The sequence below is a fragment of the Pteronotus mesoamericanus genome, unplaced genomic scaffold (assembly GCF_021234165.1).
Source record: "Pteronotus mesoamericanus isolate MK-2021 breed Mesoamerican mustached bat unplaced genomic scaffold, CSHL_Meso_final scaffold_21, whole genome shotgun sequence".
Taxonomy (NCBI): domain Eukaryota; kingdom Metazoa; phylum Chordata; class Mammalia; order Chiroptera; family Mormoopidae; genus Pteronotus; species Pteronotus mesoamericanus.
Window position 1 is genome coordinate 19,531,774 of NW_026555310.1, and position 22,265 is coordinate 19,554,038.

General features: G+C 34.9%; 2 protein-coding genes across 3 annotated transcripts in view; one reads left to right on the forward strand and one right to left on the reverse strand.

The window, feature by feature from the left end:
• The window catches only part of DNAI7 (dynein axonemal intermediate chain 7), a 44,741-nt gene extending 41,499 nt beyond the window's left edge, over positions 1–3,242 (forward strand). For both annotated transcript variants that reach the window (XM_054590901.1, XM_054590902.1), the window contains 3 exons: positions 424–591; positions 2,126–2,239; positions 2,964–3,242. In XM_054590901.1, the coding sequence (XP_054446876.1) occupies positions 424–591; positions 2,126–2,239; positions 2,964–3,242 (561 nt within the window). The remainder of the gene's footprint in view (positions 1–423; positions 592–2,125; positions 2,240–2,963) is intronic.
• Positions 3,243–3,693: 451 nt separating this feature from the next.
• IRAG2 (inositol 1,4,5-triphosphate receptor associated 2) overlaps positions 3,694–22,265 on the reverse strand; it is a 77,147-nt gene continuing 58,575 nt past the window's right edge. Inside the window, exons 24-39 of the mRNA XM_054591327.1 lie at positions 21,246–21,292; positions 21,073–21,137; positions 20,814–20,921; positions 18,948–19,018; positions 17,373–17,430; positions 15,978–16,041; positions 15,865–15,892; positions 14,911–15,051; positions 13,777–13,911; positions 9,851–9,998; positions 8,944–8,987; positions 7,220–7,282; positions 7,056–7,105; positions 6,696–6,797; positions 4,807–4,914; positions 3,694–3,937 (exon numbers count right to left, since the gene is read on the reverse strand). Of these exons, the coding sequence (XP_054447302.1) occupies positions 3,694–3,937; positions 4,807–4,914; positions 6,696–6,797; positions 7,056–7,105; positions 7,220–7,282; positions 8,944–8,987; positions 9,851–9,998; positions 13,777–13,911; positions 14,911–15,051; positions 15,865–15,892; positions 15,978–16,041; positions 17,373–17,430; positions 18,948–19,018; positions 20,814–20,921; positions 21,073–21,137; positions 21,246–21,292 (1,476 nt within the window). The remainder of the gene's footprint in view (positions 3,938–4,806; positions 4,915–6,695; positions 6,798–7,055; positions 7,106–7,219; positions 7,283–8,943; positions 8,988–9,850; positions 9,999–13,776; positions 13,912–14,910; positions 15,052–15,864; positions 15,893–15,977; positions 16,042–17,372; positions 17,431–18,947; positions 19,019–20,813; positions 20,922–21,072; positions 21,138–21,245; positions 21,293–22,265) is intronic.

Here is a 22,265-nt window from a genome sequence, read left to right on the forward strand (position 1 = left end):
GTTTAAACTTTGTAAACTTTAAAACTGTATGATAATTTTGCATTATTATGTTAAACCTTATATGTGTAAAAATTATCCTTAAAAGTTGTATCATGATTGCTATCAAATAACTATTATTATTTGATAGAAACATATGCAGTATTCTTTGGTTATAACTTATAAAATAGGAGCCCTGCAAGAGCCTTTAGTCCAATCCCTTGATTGTTCAGATTAAAGCCCAGAAATTGATAAAACACTTAAAGTAACAGGATACTTTGAGGTGGAGCTTTCAGATTGGTCCCAGAACATGTCTGTCCCACATTCTTTTTAATGTAGAAGGAAATAGGATTTTTAAAAGATGGTATAAAGAACCCAAAGGCTAGAACGAGAATGATAAGGACGTAATAATTTATTTAAAAGCTTTTTTTTCCTCATTGAAACTAGGAAGACCTCTGCATGTTAGCTTCAATCAAACTAAATAACAAAAAGCATTCCTCTATTTTGGAAGGAAAATGGATGACTCCTATTTCTTTCATTATTGCTTTGAAAGAAGCTGGATTGAATATCTTTCCTACTGGTCAATCTCATTTTTATGTTGCTACAAACTCTAAGGTAAGAATGAGCCTTTCCAAATTTAATGTAATGAACATTTAGAATGCTGGCAAGTATTAAATTTTATATAAATCTTAAGGTAAATCATGGGTGTTCTATATTCACTTATATAAGGTTATATAATTAGAAGGGAAGGAATAAATGGCAAGAAATTCAGAGTTCTCTCAAGTTGAATCATCTTCCCCAAGAAAGTAAGCCTGAGCGTGATCTTCACCCTGACAAATGGAGCCCAGCCACAGCTGGCTGGGGTTAGTGCAAACGTAGTCAGGGCACCTTCACATTTTATGCAGTTTCTTGCTTCTTCCAGACTGGATAAATGTAAGATTTCTTAAAAGAGTAAGCAACTCAGCAGTTTCCCAAACATGATAAGTTGGGTGAAATTAAACATAAACACGAAGAGCTGGTACACAAAGCCCACTTCCTCTTGTCTCTAGGCGGAGCCTTCTTGTCTACACGCTGCTTCATGTTACTCATAAGGCTTTAGAGAAATGAGATCCCTCCATGTTAAACTGTGAGCTCTCTGAGGATAGGGCCTGTTTTTTAGTTGATTTTGATTGATTCTTCTAGTGTCTAGCCTATTCCTAGAATACAGCAGATATTTAGTAAACATTTATGACATAAATGAAGACACAGTAGTTTCTAATCATGAAAGGTGTTTTGGGCAGACAAGTTCAATACTCAAGAACAACTTTATAATATATCAGAAAATAACAATGTAGGTAGACATTCATATAACATCCGAAAATAATTGTATCATTAAGAATGTGTATGTATGTAGGGAAAAAAAACACTTTGGTTTTAGTAACTCAAACTACCAGTTACTCTGCAAATGCTGAATGTAGTGTACTACTAATCTTTACAGAATATTCAAGAATTTCTTATTCTGAGCACCTATATTTTAGGCATTGTTTTATATGCTAAGATATGTTATTGAATAATTAAAAAAACTGGTTCCTGCCCTTGTGGAGCTTACATTCTAGTAGAGGGAGGCAAAACTAACCAATAAACATAAAAAAATACAATTAAATTATCTCATGTCGAAGATATGACATGACAAAGATAAAGTGCTATGGGAAAAAGAGAAGGTAGATCAGGAACACTGGGCTTAGGGCAGTGTACAGTATCAAACAGGGTATTGGGGGCCCAGTGTGCAGGTTCAAGGTGGGGAATTTAACCAAGTGGCTATGTGAGGAAGCAGCCTCCAGGCCAAGTGGCCTGGTGTGCTTGAATATTGGAGGAAAAGCAAGGAGGCCAAGCGCCTTGAGCCGAGAGAGTAAAGGAAGAAGGAAAGGTAAGGTCAGAGGGGATGGGGTATGTAGTGGGGAGCGTCAGATCACGCAGACCCTTGTAGACCACTGTCAGGACTTCAGGTCCTAGTCTGAGAGAAAGGAAAAACCATTACAGTTTTGAGAGGAGTCTTAAAATCTGGCTTACATTTTAAGTGGATTCTTCTGTGTTGAGAATAGACCAAGAATGGAAGGGAGAGTTGTTGAAAAGGCTCCATGATGAATTGTATATTTTTGTATATTGACAGGTACCTTTGGTAGAAATGAAAGCTTATCGACAAATGGCCCTGCTAAGTCCTGCTTTTGCATTTGGTTGGAGCAGGTGGAATGCACAATGCGATTCTAAAAAAATCGTATTTAAGGTATAGTATGCAAAAACCCATAACACTACTTTGTCCTCCAAACGAAAAGGTACTCAAAAGGTAAATGAATGTAGACCACGATTCCTCCTCTTAAAAAGGTGAAAAAAATTAACATTCCAAATGGAGTTTCAAAACTTTTAAAAAATTTTTGTCAAAAATATAAAACTAAGTTATGTAAAGGTTATGCTTTATTATGGAACCAAATGCTCTTGATTTCAGACTAGAGTCATTATACCTCTCTACAGTGCCTCAAGAACAAATGGAAACCTTTAACATGAATATATGTCTATGGTTCCCAAACTCTCCCCTGAGAGAGCGAGGCCTCCAATTTAACTCTCTGGCACATTTACTACTTGCCTGATAAATTCTAAAAGCTGACTGACAAATGTTTTAATGTAAATTAGCCACCATATTTATTTATCTTGTTTACTGTGTTTCTCCCACTAGAATATAAGCTCCTTTAGGACAATCATCAGCTATTGATTAATATTCAGTGTTTTTTCCTTTGTTTTATTGTTATTGTTATTACATTCCCCAACAACTAGAGTAGCATCTGGCACATAATAGCCACTGAATAAATATTTGTTGAATGAATTAATACATTTTGATAAGCTCTATAAGAACCAAAATTTGGGGGACTGGGTTGAGCCCTTTAATACTCAACTGCCAAAATAACTAATAAAAGAGGAACTATTAACAGATTTCTCTAATTTTCTTTCTTTAGGTGAGTGAACATCTTACTGAACAACAGCCTTTTCAGAATCCTAATTGGACCCTTTTAATGTTTAATGGTGATAGAGCACAAAGGCTAAAGATTGATGAATATAGTGAGGCATTCTCTGAAGCTCTTAAAGAAGAAACTGAGTTTCATTCCACTCTCTATCACATGGTTAAAGATTTTGCTTCCAAAGAAGCAATGGAGAAAATTAGGAGCTCCAGCTGCCAGTTTATTGACTCTGTATGCCATATGCTACTCTCGATTAGATTACTCAGCTATTCTTAATTTCTACTGATAAATTTTACTCAGTATGAAGAATCAAGCAACTTGGCGAAGAATCAGGTATTTCCTCAATAAAATGTAACAAGTGAATATATTTCAAATAGGCTGCTAAAATGATCTAATCAGCATTTACACTCAAATTTTATTTTTTTTTTAAATGTGGGGTCTTTTTTCCCCTATGAATACCGGCTCACTGAGACTTGGCTTTCACTGTATGAAGATTTAATGATTCTTTATTTCAATAAATTTTAACAAACAATATATTTCTCCTCCTCAAAAAGTTCATTTAAAGATCACGGGGAGGTATTCACACAAAGAGGGAATTTAAAATCTTATAGTCATTCTGAGAACCTCTGTTCCCAAGCTCTATTTTCCCAGCTAAAAGTTACTAATTTACAAAATTCAGATACTGAAACTTTAAAAATCAAGATACACACATTGGGACGTTCTGCAGTCACACTGGCGGTGGCCCGTTGTGTCGGAGCTGGGCAAATGGCCACAAGATATGTTCTAGAGACATCCAGGTGTCTCCATCCTGGGTGGGAGCAGCATCCACGGACTTTTGGAAAAACCGGCCTGTGAGGAAGCTTATCAAAGCCGCAAACAGTACAATTAATGTGACAGAAAGCCAGAGTGCCTTATTAGCTTTTCTGATGGAAGTCTTGAGATTGGTTGCCCAGGAAGCTATTGTGTCATAACTATAAGGAAAACACAAATTCAGAATTTGGTCATCACAGTAATCTGTTATTACAAACACTTCTTTTGCCAACAATACCAATCGACCTGCCATGTATACCACCAATGCTGCTTTGTAATAAACTACATAATGTGATCTGTTGTTTGGTTTTGGCCACAACCTGCCCCCCACGTAATAATTGTTAGAATTAAAGAAATAACATGTTATGATGAGAATCTGAAAATTACATGATTTAGACATTCTATAACTCCTAACAAGTACATACGAGTATTTATTTCGTTCTCTCAATCAGGTAAGACATGTTCCTACAGTTAAAAAAATATTATTTATTGAGTAGAGTGGAATATGTGTATGTACTCATGTATACATGAACATGACACTTAGATTTTATTGGTGTACTGAAATTTATTTTAGAAACACCCACTAAAAAACTTATTACAGCATCATTTAAGTCTTTGAAGTCATTAACTCTGGGCTAAACACTGTACTAAGCATTTACACATGCTACTTTATTTATTCATGACAACAAAACAATTACATAGGTACTAGTCTCACCCCTATTTTATAGATGAAGAAACTGGTGCTCAAAGATGGATGAATGTACCCAGTCCCACAGCCAGTCAGAGAGCTGGGGTGAGCCTGGGCCATCTGGCTTCAGGGCCAGACTCCAGCACTGAATTCTCCTGCTTGTTGTAACTCATAGGTTCAGGGGTAACCCCTGGAGACCATGTGAAGGTCGTCATTCATCTTAAATTTAACAATGGGACAGGTCTTTCAGTAAAGTAATTTAATCAAGAGTAATACTGTTAACCCTGCCTTACCTTTCCCCATTCCACTAAAATGATATAATTTGGCAGATAGACAACTTACACTGAAGAGACATCCCATTTTGATGGATTATTTCCCTTTTCAGAAAGACTTGGCTTTCTTGTCCTTTCTTCTATTTCTTCTCCAGGTGGTTCTGAGTCATCTTTAGTTCTGTAAATATTTTTTCAAATATTCAGAACTAAATATAATAATGCTATAATTATAAAGTATTGCTAAATTTTATTGCATTAATAAACATGCTCACAAATACTTGTTTTGCTTTAGAAAAATTTGATAAATATCTAATTCTAAAAATCAAATCACCAAATATATATATTTAACCATTTTGTTTTCATTAAGCATTCTTCTACCACATGGGCTTTAGCAACCTATCTTAAGATGATTTTACTCTTTTCTCTGTAGGTTTTTCAGTCAGTGTTAAATTAGAGTAACTTAAAAGTGATATTTCTTCTTTAAAAGTATTAATTTTAAAACTGCTTATGAAAATATTCTGAGTGTAAATGTAGTTAAAATATGCTAGCAGTATTCAGTGATCTGGCAAATAGCAATTGAATTGATGTTACTTAAAATAAAGTCATATTACCTACAGAAGGATTCCCTTACCTGAACAAAACTTCGTTTCATTACTATGTGTGTTGATGAGTTCCTAGTTTGATTTGAATTTTGATATCTCAAGCTCATAACCTCCTCACAAATGCCAAAGGGAACTGTGTCTCCAAGTTGTTCTTTTAGCCAGACAAATATAGGGAATGTATGTGGTAGATTTTAGTTTAGTTTTGAAAGGAAACAAGGCCCAAAAGCCAGGATCAATTGCATCCTTGTAGGATTCTCAAGGTGTTAGTCTTTTGTTTACAAAGACTTTTCAGTAAAAAAAAAAACAAAAACCATATCATACTAACAAAAAGCAAATAATAGCTTGTAATCTTTTGAAGGAAACTCTTGATTTTTTTCCACGCCAGATCAGAAAATATCTATTATGGTAACTCTAAAAGAGTTTCCAGTATATGCAACAGGATTATGTAACACACAAAACACAAGGAACTTTCAGGGCTGTCCAACCTTTTGGCATCTCTTGGGCCACACATTAAACACACAAACACTAATGAAAACAGGTAAGCCAAAAAAAAAAAGGTTTTAAGTAAACTTATGATTTTGTGTTGGGCCGCATTCATAGTCATCTTGGGCCACATCCGGCCCACGGGCCATGGGTTGGACATCCCTGGAGGCACTGTTTCTTACTCATCTTGGTATATCTGAGATTGAGTGTAGTGTCTATTACATAGCAAGCACTCACTGAACATGTGTAACATGAACATAAAATCATTCCATTAAGCTCTCTACAGATCAGGAAACTGAGACCATGTATGTTTAAAGCAATTTGTCCAATGTCACCCAGCGACTTATGGGCATTTGTTCATGTCCCTCCTTCCTGCCCTCTCCCTTATGTTATAGAAATATATTTTATTTAACTTGCTAGATATAGAGATAGTAGTATAGACTTTTATGTTTCCCTTGTTCTTCATTTATGTAAAGGGAAGATATGTATAATGCACATATATTACATATGTGCTGACATTTTATATATAATTCATGTTTTTTTAAACAAATGGACATTTTACTTCTGTGGCTCTTTATTCATCTTCCCCCCTGCTAGCCAGATACCTATACAGGAAAAAAATTACCTTCACAAATCTGGCAAATTTCAGGGTCTTTCCTAACTTAAGACCTCAAACCTTGCAGCTCTGAGCACTGCAAGAGTGAATGTATTCACAGGATAACATTTATAGAGTGCGTTATAGTTTATAAGTCTTAAACAATGGATTATCTTTTAGAGGATGCAGCATTGATCTCATCTCCACAGAGTTAAAATGAGCCCCATTCTTTATGCCCCAGCTCACATCAGGGTAACAAACACACGAAGCTCCACCTACTTTAGCTCACATTTTTCTTCTTCACCATCTGCCCAGGAATAGGTGCTGATAAATCGGTGTAATGAGGGACGATGTTCACTCTGCTTTGACCCCAAAATACGCCTATATAAAGATGATTATATCCACTTGTCAAATCAAATACATCCATAGCCATTATTAATTTATTTCCCACTACCTAAATCAATACAAAAATTATATGTTCTAATTATTTTCCTTGGCACTCACATAACATTTATTTCATAATAACGATTTCATGATCTGTCAACTTTTATAATTCTGTTTATATCAAATTCAAATATTTATGTTAGCACAATTCAAAAAAGCAAAGTTCCCAAACAGCAACCATGTAATTACGCTTACCAACTGCTTGACCTCCTACTGAATCGGTCATTGTTTTCCATCCCAGCCACCTTTAAAGTTCAGATGTTAAAGAAATAAAATATAAATTTAGTGAAATAAGTTTATTTTTTTGTTATAATAAAATGAATTTGCTTTTGACTGAGAACATTTAGGATTTTGCTTACCATTGCCGCATTCCCAATATTTCTGGGTAAAGAAGCAATTGTTACTCTTCGAAGAGAAGATGGCTACTCAATGGGGGAAAATACACAATTAGAAAATTCTTAGTATTTTATCCTTCTATGCAACACTGATGAATATCCTCGTATATACACATCCATGCATGTGACTACTACTGAGTGAAACAGTAGACATTTTTAAAAGGATTTTTTTATGACCAAGTTGCCTTCCAAAAATTCTTATTTACATCCCACTATCCCAACGCTGGGTGAGTATGATTTTTGCCAATCAAACAAGGAGTATGAACTTTCTTGTTCAGGTTGTCTTGTAATTCAATACTTTTTCTATCTTATATAACCATATATCTATATATCTATATCTATCTGCTCTGAGAACCACCTGTTTATGATCTTTGCCCATATTAATTTTGTTCCTGGCATTTGGGACAGAAAATTTTTTCATTATTAAGTATAGCCAAATCTATCCATCTCTTCCTATCTTTTTCTACCATTTCTTTAATCCTTAGATTTTCCCCTACTCGAGGAGATAAATATATACCTATATTTATAGCTTTTAAAAATTGCTATATTTGTTCCATTTACTACATTTAAGGATGGGTATATTATTTTAATGAATGGATGTGTGTGTATATGTGTATATCAGCTTTGAGATTTTCATAGAAAGAATGTTATATAATATTATGTGGTTCTTAAAGTTTGAGTAAGTACAACTTTAATAAAAATATTTTAAATGTAGGAAAACCTAAAATTTTATGTAAATCCTTTTCTTAAACCATCATTTCTAAATTTTATAGGTTAGTTGAGCATCAAGAATATCAAACTGTGGTCCATGAAACTTGAGTTCAAATCATGTTTCTACCACTACCTATGTCATAACTAATCACTTCTGTGCTTCTTTCTTTCCTCAAGAATGAACAAGAGATTTGGATGGAAAGATTTTAGAGTCCCTTGCCCAAAAATACTATCACACAATTTGGTGCGATCCTGATTTTCAAACTCCTTTTTTTTTTAGTTAGGCATACAACCTCCAGAATAAAAACAAACAAACAAACAAACAAACTATATTTCCAATTTTATTTGCAACTAAAAGTGAAAAGAAACGTTACCTGGGACTTCTAGGAAGTTCTCTTTAAAGGGTGAGGGACTACATATCTTGGAAATGGGGACTCATACATGGGGAGCAGGATGACAGCTAATGTGTGTGTGGGGGGGGGTTGGGGTGGAGAAACTGAGCAAAAAGGAGAAAGGACTCACGGACATGGACAACAGTGTGATGATTGCTGGGGGGAGGGGGGTAAAAAGGGACAAAAGGTACTGTAAAAAAATACAATAAAGATCAAATGAAAAACAAATACCTGTCTTTGCTTTTTTCTTTTTCCTGGAGTGTGTAATGACCAGGACTTTTTGCCTGGAACAGAAGCAGCTAGAGAGGAGGGCACTGGGCCCAGTGGATTTTGTGAAGCTGCTCTACTATTGTCTATTTCCAACTCCCATTTTACGTGAGAGAAACTATTGTTTATAGCTTCCTTCTCACTGTCAGGCAAACTTAACTGGTATACCAATATAGCAGGAAATATAAAAGCATACATATAAACAAATATACATATGACTACATATTATGAATTAAAATTATTGTTTAATGACAAATTTAAAGCTATATTGCTTCAAATATTTTTAAACATCTCACATATAAGTGAATTATTAATTACCTTGGAGTTTAGAGAAGCTGAGCGTTTTTTAACTTGGCAGTCATCTGAAAGGAAAGCATTTGTACCTTTTAGAAATTACATTTGTAATTTCTGTTAATGCAATAGTTTTAACTCTTTACAGAGAAAATATTTATTTAAGACCTTTAGGTTATAAATATCCAGTTATCATTTATTTGGTGATTCATAACAATTACCATCTTAACCAATGGAATACAGTCCTTATGTTACTACGTATGTCGAGAATGCTGACCTAGCACATAAGCAGCACTAAATGAATATCTGCTGAATAAATGAATCCAAAACTACAGACAGGAGATAATCAAATATGGTTACTTTGTTGGAAGAGGGAACATACCATTAAGAATTCTTAGAAGTTCATACAGCTTATTTAAAATAAACTATTCTTAGATTTATATAAACTTTATATTAAGACATTTTCCATGGCCTCATAAATGCCTCTATTTTCCAATTCATCAGTCAGCTTTACTGATCATCCAGAGTGATTCCATCTATGAGGAATATAAAACCGCTGTTATGAGAATGGCTCGTTAAAGTTATCCTGTCTTGCTTTATGTATGAAAGAAGAGCCAACTTGAATATATCCCTAAGTAGAAGAACACTAGGGTCAACTCAATGGGTTGGATTAAATATATTCTCTGATCTTAGCAATTTAAATTAACTTAATGAATTTTCGATATCATTGTCAAAGAATCCTTGTCTCCCAACCTGTTATCTAACTGACATCCTACTTTTGACTATACAGATGACAGGAATGAATTACTCTTTTAATAAAACATTAACCTAAGGGTCTTACACTAAAGACATAATAAAAATTAGTAAGAGGGAGAAGGAAAGAGACAAATGTTAGAAAAGCATAACTAGTACTATTATCTTAAACTTTTATTACCTTCATCTTCCAGGGGGTTAAAAGACCTTTCATTTTGCAAAAGAACCTGTTTCAGTTCTTCTAATTCAGCATGTTCTTTGGCATACATCCTCTTCAGGTTTTCTACATGCTGAATCATCACTTCAACAGCTTTACTAACCCGACTTTCCTAGTAGAAAAAAAAGAAACACAAATTTATATTGAAAATATTATTCTTGATAGCTAGTTAAAAGATGGTGATTCAAGCATTTATTTGTCTTCACTTCATCTCTAAATCCTACTAAAATGACAACTAAGGTATTTCTATTAAAAAAAAAAAAAGCCTGAGTCCACAAGGGCAAATAGAACAGAAAACATAAAAGCTATCAAATTTTGAAAGCCTGCTAGATGGACTAGTAGTAAATGACTAAGATGTGGAAAAGCTGAACCCTAAAATAAGCAGTAAGAAAAGCCTAGAAGCAACCTAGAAGAGCCCTAAAATATCAGAATTTAGTGGCACCTCTGGAATGAAGCTTCAAGGTGAATATGTGAACAGAAGAAATGGTTGAAAGTGTATGTAAAAAATAATTAGATCCAAAGATACCTTCTTTACTCAAGCTAGCCAAGCAACCACCCCTCCACCATTTTGGGGAACAACTATAAAGTTTGACTACCTAGAAAGAGTTAAAAAAGAGGGTCTGTGGATTGGATAGTAACAGATAGCTGATGGTGGCTCATACTGAAATGAATAGATTTAAGAAAAAATCTGTATACATATTGAATAATGAGATACCTAGCCTTATTCCTCCTTCCATTTCCCAAACACTGGTAGCCAGGCTTATACCCTCAAAGCACGCTGAAGACTTTTCTCTGGGGAATCTAATATCCCAAGATGAAAGTCTTAAAACTGCTGACATAAAGAATATTCCAACAAAACATCCTAGCTTGTGTGAAGCTTGGGGCCAACAAGAACCTTCCCTACCCAACATATACAGAGCTCCCAGTCAGTTGAACATCCTCAGATGTTGGAAGGAAGCCTCAAGCACAAAAGGAGAAAATAAAAAACAGAGAAAAGCAAGCTGGTAGAAACAAACCAGAAAAACTAAAACATCAAGGAAACTACCAATAACTTTAGAGAGTTAAGAAACTCTCAGATATCCCATGCAGCAATTTTTTCACTGATATGTCTCCTAAAGCAAGGGACATAAAGGAAAGAATAAACAAGTGGGACCTCATCAAAATAAGAAGCTTCTGCACGGCAAAAGAAAACATCAGCAAAATGAAAAGGGAGCCAACCATTTGGGAAAATATATTTGCTAATGATACATCAGATAGAGGTTTGATCTCCAAGATATATAAAGAACTCACTCGACTCTACTCCAAGAAGACAAACGATCCAATCAAAAAATGGGCAAAGGACCTGGGCAGACGCTTTTCTAAGGAGGAGATACAGAGGGCCCAGAGGCATTTGAAAGGATGCTCTGCATCACTAGCCATCAGAGAAATGCAGATCAAAACCACCATGAGGTACCACCTCACACCGGTCAGAATGGCCATCATAAACAGATCCACAAACAACAGGTGCTGGCGAGGCTGTGGAGAAAAGGGAACCCTAGTACACTGTTGGTGGGAATGCAGACTGGTGCAGCCACTATGGAAAGCAGTGTGGAATTTCCTCAGAAAGCTGAAAATGGAACTGCCTTTTGATCCAGCGATTCCCCTGCTGGGACTATACCCTGAGAACACCAAAACGCCAATACAAAAGAACCTATGCACCCCAATGTTCATAGCAGCACAATTTACAATAGCCAAGTGTTGGAAGCAACCTAAATGCCCATCAGTAGATGATTGGATCAAAAAATTATGGTACATATACACAATGGAATACTACACAGCAGAAAGAAAAAAGAAGTACTAAACTTTGCGACAGCATGGATGGAACTCGAGAGCATCATGCTAAGCGAAATAAGCCAGGGGGCGAAAGACAAATACCATATGATCTCACCTATAAGCGGAACCTAACCAACAATGCAAAGATGCAAGGAAAATATGACCAGCAACACTGAAAGGAAAAGAAATCAACAGAGACAAGAGGGAAGGGGGGACAGGGAAAGGGAAGGGAGGGGGAAAGTCAAGGAACATATAGCAAGGACTCATGGACAAAACCAAAGGGGAAGAGCTGAGGGAGGGAAGGTGGGAGGGGGCAAGGGAAAGAGGTGGGCGGGAGGCAGAGACAAATGTATTTAAAAAGTAAATAAATTTAAAAAAAAAGGATAGTTATTAGAGATTAGGAATGTGATTTTATTAAAATGTTCATTATAATGAAAGAATAAAAATAACACAAAGTTTTAAAAAAAAAGAATTAGTATTGTATCCATAAAATAAGAAAAAGGTATTAGTTAAAAACATTCTGAGAACAACAAGAAAAAAAGAGTCTGGACATTAAAAATATGACAAAAATTTGACAGAGAAGATGGGGAGGACATGATGATGGTTTAAGAAGAAAGTGTGAAATTAGTATTTACAAGGGAGAGAGGGTGAATGACGGGAGGCCCTGCGGACCCACTTGAAGTTTGTAATGATGAATTTCAAGAGAGGTAGTAAGCACAGTGTGTGATGTTTTCCAGCTGTGCAAGTAGAACAGGTGGAGAAGTGGATTTAAAAAGGGTTGTAGATTTTCCAAATAAGTGGGAAAAAACAGCAGAGGGAAAGTGTTAATGGGTTCCTGCAAGGGAGTGAATATTGTGTTTGACCATAGAATTTAAGCTTGGTCAGGAAAGAACAAAGGTCAACAGCAAAGTAAGAATCAGGGAAAGGTGTGAGGGAACAGAGATGGATAAAAAACTAAATATTCATCTCCACAGTGGGACACCCACAAATATCTAAAACTGAACATAATTCACAATGTGACAGTATATGCATGTTACTTAGAGATATGGATATAAATATAAGACAAACCAAGAGAGTTGAAAGTTATTTCTCTTGAATATGTAAAATGGTATAATAAGCCTTGTTTTTAACTTTTTAAAACTATGTGCATATACAGCTTTATTAAAATAAACAAAGACTATTATTATATAATGAGGGGATAAAAAGAAAATAGGATATTAAAATTGTATAACAAATGATCAAACTAAAACTATCACCACAATTGGCCCTGATCATTGTGACCCAGTTGGTTGGGCATTGTTCTGCAAAATGAAAGGTCATCAGTTTGATTCCCGGTCAGGCTAAATGCCTGGGTTGCAGTTCTGAACTTAGTTGGGGCCTATATGAGAGGGAGCCAATTGATGTTTCTTTCTCACATCAATGTGTGTCTCTCTCTCTTTCTCCCTCCCTTCCCCTCTCTCTAAAAAATAAATAATAAAATCTTTAAAAAAACTATCACCACAGCTGAATTTCTTCTTTGGAAAATATATTTTAACAAGTTTGTTTAGGTATAGATTAAAAAAATTAGACTTCTCACATTTGCCCACATATAATTTTTGAAATCCTACTTCTCTATGAATAAGTGTGCAAAGATGTATTTACAAGGATATTTATTATAGCGTTGTTTATACTAGAAAAATATCAAGAACATTCTGAAATGATCAAATATAGAGGATTGGTTAAATATTTTGATCCATTCAACCAATACAATAAAATAATAACAAATGTAGGAATTTATAGCACATAGAAATCTACTATTATATGTGAATAAAACAGAAGTAGATTATAATATTGTATAAAGGGAATGTCTAGAAAAATATTTCAAAATTTTTATAACTGTCACTGGATATTACTATTATGAGAGATTTTCCTTTACATTTTTATTCATATATTCCATTTTTTCCCTGTATTAAGCATATATGTCTTGTATAATAAAGACATGTTTCCTAATACTTAGTCCTAGAAATGTAATCTATAATCTCACAAAAAATAATTCTTTTAATAATTTAATTATAACTAGAGAAATATACACAGATTACCTGATTAATGGCTCCCAACATCTCAGCCCTACTGGCCACTCGTGCAGTGCACTGGCTAAGGAATGTTATACTCTTCTCCAGCTTCTTAATGATTTCCTGGGCCTGGTTGTCATCTTCACAGAGAGCTGTTAAAGACTGCACAGGAAGCAATGTATTAAAAAGTATCCAACCCCCAAATCCTGCAAGTGATGATAACACTTGTAGGTGTAGATGATAGTCAGATCTCCATTTTCTTGGCGGAGAATGAAAAGCAGCAGCTAAGACCAATCGTGAATGATGTTGAAATCATAATATCTTTAATATTAATCAAGTAGACATATGCAGGGGTTCACAAAGCCTTTATATCTATTCTTGATTCCTTACTTCTTATTTCCCAAATTTGTTGCTCCACGTGTATTTATATTTTTCTCCTACAATAGCATGGGATTAATTGGTAATGATAAAGAAATTATGCTTATAAATGAGTTGAATATATTATATGAGGGGCACAGTTTGAACTTTTAAGAAAAGTAATGAAAACATACTGAAATTATATATGGCTCTGACCACTATCTTTGCTCTTCCATTGATGACAAAGTGTGATTGGACTGGTTATGTGGGTATGACTTCATTGCCTTATGAATATTTCTCTCCCCAAATTAGCCTTCTTAATTTTTCAACCCACCTCTATATTTTTGGTATTCTTCCACAAATGGAAGAATACTAGTTGTCACACTGCTATGTACCTTACAGAGGGCTTTCCTACTATCTGACAAGACCCATTCTCTTTTTTTCAGTTAATTAAATGGAAGTAGACTTTTGATTCTTTTCTTTGAGGCTTAAAATTGATGTTTTCTCCTATGCTCAGTTTTCTGTCTGATTACTTTTTTGCCTGAAATCTACTTGAAAATCCAGAGGGAATGCAGAGGACTAATACAACTACTTAAAAGACATTTATTACATATACTCTCCTATGAGTGAATCTTTTTTATTTTATCCTGATCCTGAATTCTTACCTCTTATTAATTCACATTGGGGTCAAGCAGGGCTTGGTACCTGGTGTTAGTTTCCGTCATAATTAAACTCATATGTAATTTCAAAAATATTATTAACAACATGCCCAAATGTATAGTTCTCAAATGTTGTGATTCTTACCTCCAAAAGCTTTAAACAGTTAGTGATTTCTTTCTTCAAATTTTCTTCTGCCAAATCACGGGTCCTTTCTTCAAGTTTTACTCTTTTCTCCAAGGTGAACCAATCACACTTAAATCCCAAAGATAATCTGAGAAATTCAGCCTGTTGTCAAATTAACATGAGTGTGAAGGGTGAAAATTAGATGTGGTGAAATATTGGATTGGCCAAAAAGTTTGTTTGGTCTTCTCCGTAAGATGGCTCTAGTAGTACTTAGTTGTCTTTAACTTCATTTGAAACAATTTTGTTAGATTGTATTGTGACAGCTGTCATATCAGCTTGCATTTATAATCTTATCAAAATTGGAGAATTTTTGTGCAGTCATTTTAATATTGAAGATGGAAGAAAATAAGCAACATTTTTGGCATATTATGCTTTGTTATTTCAAGAAAGGTAAAAATGTAACTGAGAAAAAAGATTTGTGCAGTGTGTGGAGAAGGTGCTGTGACTGATTCACCGTGTCAAAGGTGGCTTGCCAAGTTTCATGCTGGACATTTCTCACTGGACGATGCTGCACAGTTGAGTAGACCAGTTGAAGATGATAGCGATCAAATTGAGACATTAATTGAGAACAATCAATGTTATACCATGCAGGAGAAAGCCAAAATACTCAAAATGTCCAAATCAATAAAGCTATTGGTGAAAATAAAAAATGTGTCTTTTATTTTACGGAAAAAACTAAACAGACTTTTTGACCAACCCAGTATCTCCGTTTAATACTGAGTTATGCTGAGGCATTTCTTTCTCTTCTCAGCAACACAAAGTTGACATGCACAGACTTTCCCTGCACTTTGTCATTGGCAAGCCAGACAGACACCAAACGCATGACAGCTGTGCAAAAGCATGAAGCGACCATAGGCAAGTGAGCCTGAAACACATTTTTAAAATTAATTTTAAAAATATTCACTTTACACTTACCTCTACCTCCTTCTCATTAGCAGAAGTGCTGTAGGACAAGACAAAGAACTTATTTAAACATAATTCAACAGAAAGGCAAAAAATATTAGCATGCTATGTGAAGAAGAGCTTACTTGTCACTTTGTTTAAAGTTAACCGATTTCACAGTGGTTACAGGAAGAGAGGAAATAGCAGTGTCTGTTAAAAGACAAGAAAATATTATTTGGTTAAAAAGGCTTAACAGCAACAGCTAAAGACACATTCAATTAAATGTTATGTCCTCTCTCCACTAAACAAAGGTGTTTCATTGAAATATGTCTGAGATGATAGCCAGGGAATCATGCATTTGCTGAAATATAAGATAATATTATGCTAAACTATTGGGATCATAATGATCTTAAAATCATTAGTCCACACTTAAGCATGTGAACAGTCCTTGAAAACTGAAGAGGTCTGAGTCAAGGGACAGCCCAATTTTTCTCTTTGTATTTGAATGTTTGTTTGACTTGATTCTGTGGCTAAATGCATGCCTTCCTCTGGTACTCTGGTCCTCCTTTATAGCAACGTTATAATAGCACCAGCAGCATGAGTAACAGTGCTTGTAGCAGTAGTAGTAATAATAATAGTAGCAGTAGTAATAATACCAGTAACAACAACAGCAACAATGCACATGGTTTTAAACATTCAATCACAGGTTTGCTACGTGACAGTCTCACAACAAGGCCCTTTACACATATACTAATAGTACTGTTAATGAAAACTTTGCAAAGAGGAAAAGTAACAACTTCATCTAATCATCTAAAATAAGAATGATTTTTTTTAACAGCTAACTTTTATGGGAACTCCTCTGTCAAACACTTTTCTAAGTGCTTCATACATGATTTATTCAATTCTCACAGCTAACCTTCTGTGCTAGATACTGGTATTATCTACAGTTCACGGACAAGGGAACAATCACAGGGTACCTATCACACATAGATATTTGGGAAAACTAAATAAAACTATGTACATAAAGAATTCAGCCAAGTATTTAGCATATAGTATATTCTCAATAAAGGGTAACATTTTTTCACTCATCTTTTCCATTTTGCAGATGAGGAAATTGAGAGTCAAGTAAGATAACATTCTAAAGTCACAGCTGCCCAGTAGAGTGTCTGCCTGACTCCAAAGCCTGAGCTCCGCCTGCCAGTTCCGCCTCATTGTTAGCACTTATTCTTTAACTGCTAGTTGGTTTATTTTTAGATGGAATAATGAAAAAGATCTCAGGAGAATTAAGAATTTACTACCAACATTGGTGTGGTCCTTAGTTCGCAATAAGGGTACTAGTGCTCTGGGACTTAACAGTCAATGGCAACATAAGTGCGGCTTTTTAAAAAAGATACAAATAGAATCAAGAATCACTTTTATTGGCTAATTTTATCTAGAGATGCAGAATTTGTAGATGCCATGTTTTACTCAGAGAGATTTCACCCATAAAAATACCAGCAGGGAACAAAAGTTCACGTGGGGTTTGGGAGAACATTCCTTACCTTCTGCAACGCATTCTTTTCTGTGCTCATTCATTGTTTTTGGTTCCTTTTTGGCTTCCTAAAATCATAAAGAGATTTTATTGTTGTACATAGAGTGGATATCCTTTATAACCAATCATTTCCCAACTTCCTGTCCTCCCCTAACCCTCCCTGGTCAAAAACACTCGGTAGTATTCGAAGAACTGTACTAGGGGTTAAAGAAGAAAACAGGACTAGCCTAGGGCGTTTCCAATTTAGCTGCAGCATAAAGGACAGAAATAAATGAAAAGCTGCAAACATGGTACAAGTTACCACAAAGCAAACTAGGATTACTTGCCTAATAAATGGGATCTAGATAAGTAAATGCTCTGTAGAGGAAAGAGAGAGAGAGAGAGAGAGACCATGGCCTGAGTGGCATAAAAATTCTCTGCAGATGAGGAACTTGCTGAAGCTTGATGAAGTAGGAGAGGATAGATGGAGAGGTCAAGCGGGGGCAGGCGGTGATCTAGGACTATCACATGCAACAGGCTGTTGGAGAAACTGGCAGAAACAGCTGCTAAGATGGTGCTCTTAGGCTTTTACTCCATATGAATATATGTTAAGGTCACTGATGAACTTTTTTACAAATGTATCTATACAACAAGAATCTCCATAATAAGAGGGTTGTACTGTGCTGCCTGGGCAAGCTAACAGGAAAGCTGTAGGTACACGAGTCTAAGACACATTTCCTTGGTAGAGCCATTATCCCCTCTTTCTTGAAGATGTTTCTTCCATTGGTTCTCCTCTCCCCATGGCTCCTCATCACCACAATACCCTTCTCAGTCTGCTCTGCTTTGCCTTCTCACACTAGAAAATGATATCATCAAGAGTTTATTATCCTCAGTGCTCCCTTCCTGACTGCCAAACCATTGGGAAATCTCATCCACATCCTTGGTTCTTTGCTGATAACTCACAAGTGTGTATCTGCTCCTAAAAAGCCCATTGGCACATTTAGAAAATGGGTATATAGCCATATGTAAAACGTCCTTCCAGACTATTGCTGTCTCGCATCACCCTGATCACATTAACTTATCTCCAGCTAACCTTACTTTACGCTACAAGTTTTACCCTTCTTCCTCCCTCCCTCCGCTCATCTTATTCTGGTGGTACATCCTCCATGACACCTCTTCTGGCCTCTCCTCCCACGCATTTTTCTTTCATATCACTAATCACACTCTAGTTATAGAGCAGCTATATGTTTCTTCCCTTTATTAGAACATATCTTTAAGATAGATATCACTATTTTAATCAACCTTATTTATTGATGCTTTCACTTATTTGAAAGCACTCTATTGATTGATAGCTTGTTTTCAGTAGGCCTTTGGTGGGTCAATGAGTGAATTAATCACTACTGTGCGACCTCGGACAAGTCACAAGGATGCTTTGGTCTCAACTTCTTCACAAAATATTGGTATAATTCAATTATTTTAACCTCATAATACTTTGAAAGGGTAAAATGAGATAATGCTTTTAAGAGTATTTTGCCAACTTAAAGGGACAGTTCCACCACTGTATTATATTATCACTTTTATTGTTAACATGCATATATTTCCTTACCAGATTTAATATGGGTGTGTCCTCATTCACAGAGCCTTGGAGTGCAACCTTCTCATGAGCTGGACTTGTGTCTATGAGAAAACAAAACACACTACAGAGTTGGGGAACTGTTTCAAGTAAAAGAATGAGTGAGGGCAGCAATACGGGCAGACTAGTAAGTAGCACAAGTCTTAACGTGTGAGATAAATCATGTACTACAAAACTTTAAATGTTCCATGATTCAGAATCAAGACTAGAGGAGCTAAGGTTCCCAAGGAAGCTAGCCACATAAGCTTTCCTGGTGGAAACAAACATCCATATAAATGACCTTCGAGTGGTCAGGTTATTAATATCTTTTTAAAGTCTGCTGCTGCTTTTTAAAAGTCAAACACATTACTAGTTTAATTATAGAAAGGGGATGAAGGAAGGGTGAACAATTAGTAGCATAGTGGCCTTTTTTTATAGCCTAACAAACAGGTTTTTTTAAAATTACTTACGTAAAACTGGTAACAAAAGATATCCTTCTAAAATATGTATCTTTCTAAATAAAATGTCATCAAACTAAGAAGCAAAGATGCACTTTAAGCTATGCCACTCCTTTTTGTAACTTTCCTTTATTTTTTTGTGTACTTTATTTGTATTGTAAGTTATTTGATAATGATTTTCCTCTTCACAGGATCCATTGTCCTAAATTTAGCCCAGTGCAGGCACAAAAGTTAGCAGCTATAGGCATGTTTTATTTCTTTCTTTTTAAGAAAAAAGAGAGTTGAAGAATGTATTATATCTTTAAAATTTTTATGGCAATAAGAACAAAATGGTAATCACTTTCGTTAGGTATATAAATTTTTTTCCTCATGGAAATTTTATTTTTGTTTTGAAGTTTTAAGACTGATAATAGATTCATATGGCCCATAAGTTTAAAAATGTAAAATGTTTCACAATGAAAATTTTTCCTTGTATCCACACCATGTAGAAACCCACTTTCCCTCACCATAAACAACATTATTTTGTCTAGCCTTCCAGAGATATTTTGTGCATACATTAAAACTTTTCCTTGTCTTTTTTTCACAAGTTTTTATATGCAGTACATAATATTTTGTACTTTGGTGTTTTTTGCCCCAAGAAACAACAGTTCTTTGATATCCTTCCAAGAAAAAAGGGTATTTTATATATGTTTTATGGATGCATATAAGTATTTTATTACATGGATATGACAAAATATATTAACAATTGACTAAATTGATAGTTAATTTCTTTCCAATATTTTGTTTTTATAGACAATAATATAGTAAACAGATTTGTACATATGTCACATGGTATGTGTGTACTTAAATCTATATATTCCCCAAAGTCCAATTGTTTTTATCATGAGATATATACATTTAACATTTTGGTAGATATTGGCACATTCCCTCCACGTTATTTACAATCAGTGGTATTTCACTGGGAATGGTTGAAATTAACTTTATTAAGTGGCAGAAAGGATCTAACATGTCATCTAAATAATTCTCTTGCCTCCTGAATGGACCATCACTAATTGGCCTGTCTTCTAAACTAATAGATTCTAGTTAGGATTCTGTAATTTCCTAAGTAGGAGATTCCACGTCTGAGCCAGTCGAGACTCAGTTGTGTCCAATCAATCTTTGCCATAAAGAAATTTTTAAGACCCATTAAAATATATTATAATTTTGGTTCTATGAACAGAATTGAAATAAGATTGGTAACATTATCCTATATAAAGGCAACCATCTTCTCTTGGGCTTTTGTTCTACACACTATGTCTCCATGTTCTTTTATAAAATAATGCTATGAAGGATACTCTGTTTGTTTATAGGTCTGCTTAGTGTTGTAGAATAGAAACTATACTTGAACCCTCTAAGAGCTCACCTCTGACTTTCATCATAGCAGAATATGATTTTTTATCCTCCTCCTTATCACAGACTGCTTCACAATCAAGGTCACCAGAAGCCATATTCAAAGTTTCTGATCCAGAATCTATCAACAGGAAGAAACTATAGCATGAATACTAAGCAAAAGTGTTTGCCTATTTTTTTTCATTTGTACACATGTCATTAGGTCACAGAACATCAAGCTCATAGTTATAATACTACTAGTCTATTTTTATATATTTTCCAAGTTCACTCACCGTTTTTAGTTACAGTACTCTCAGTGTGTGAAGTCTGTACAGGAGATGAGATTGTCGAATGTTCCCTGCAAAAAGAGTAGAGGAAGTATTTGGGGGTGTCAGGTCCAGAGAAATCTCTTAAAAATTACCTGGATAGTCATACAAATTCACACCCATACAACAGATAGACAAACCTGGACTGTGGCAGGCTCTCAGGATGCAAGTGTTCAATACCATTCTCCTTAAGGAAAAAGAAAAAAGGAGAAATAAGTTCAACAATTTGACATTTTCCATTCCAGAAAGGTGCTTGTAAGCAAACATTTTCATATAATTTTAAATGAGACCATGTTCACTTTGCTCTTTGGAGAGGGTATGGGGATGGGATTGTACAGAGAAGATTGATATACATACTTTCTCAAAGCTGTACTTGCAAAAAAACATCCAATTTAAGTGTACTTACAAGTCTAATATTTAAAGAAAACCAGATAAATTCTTGGGCAAAACAAATTCTAACCTCAAAGGGCAGATAGAGTTTATTTCATGAAGTTAAGGTTTTGTTTTTTTTTTAAAGAGAACTTTCTGTGTGGGCATAAAACATTTCTACTTATGGAACTATTATTCAACCTGAAACTTTTAACTTGGCAATTTTAAAATGGTTCTCAATATTCTATCTAGACAAATCATACATTTTACACTTAATCAAATTATCAAAGATCTGAGGGATTACATCTAAGTCAACACTATTACTTGGTGCTCAAAAGAGCTTAACAGGTCCCAGGCTTCTAGGGCAAGTGTTGGGAAATCTCATTTGAACTTCTTAGTCTCTATCAGGAGTGCTTAATTTGGGGGAAACTTTGGAACATTAGGGTTGATTAGTTCACTTATTCAATTTCAAAAAATACGATGGGAACATAGGTTTCTCTTTAATGATAAATTTTCTAATAAGCATATTTTCATTATTATTTGATATATTTAAGAAAATAAAATTTAATAGATTAAAACTGAAATCATTTGGACATATCAAAAACCTAGAAAGACAATGAAAAAATTGAGATATTTTAGTCTTCCATAATCAAACAGAAAACTTACTAATTGCCACAACCAAAACAGATTCAGTGGTGAGGTGCTGTGTATCATAACACAGTATTTAGAATCTATCCAAGATAATATTGCAATAGCCACAGAAGAGGAAATGTTTAGCAAGAGTTTGCTGA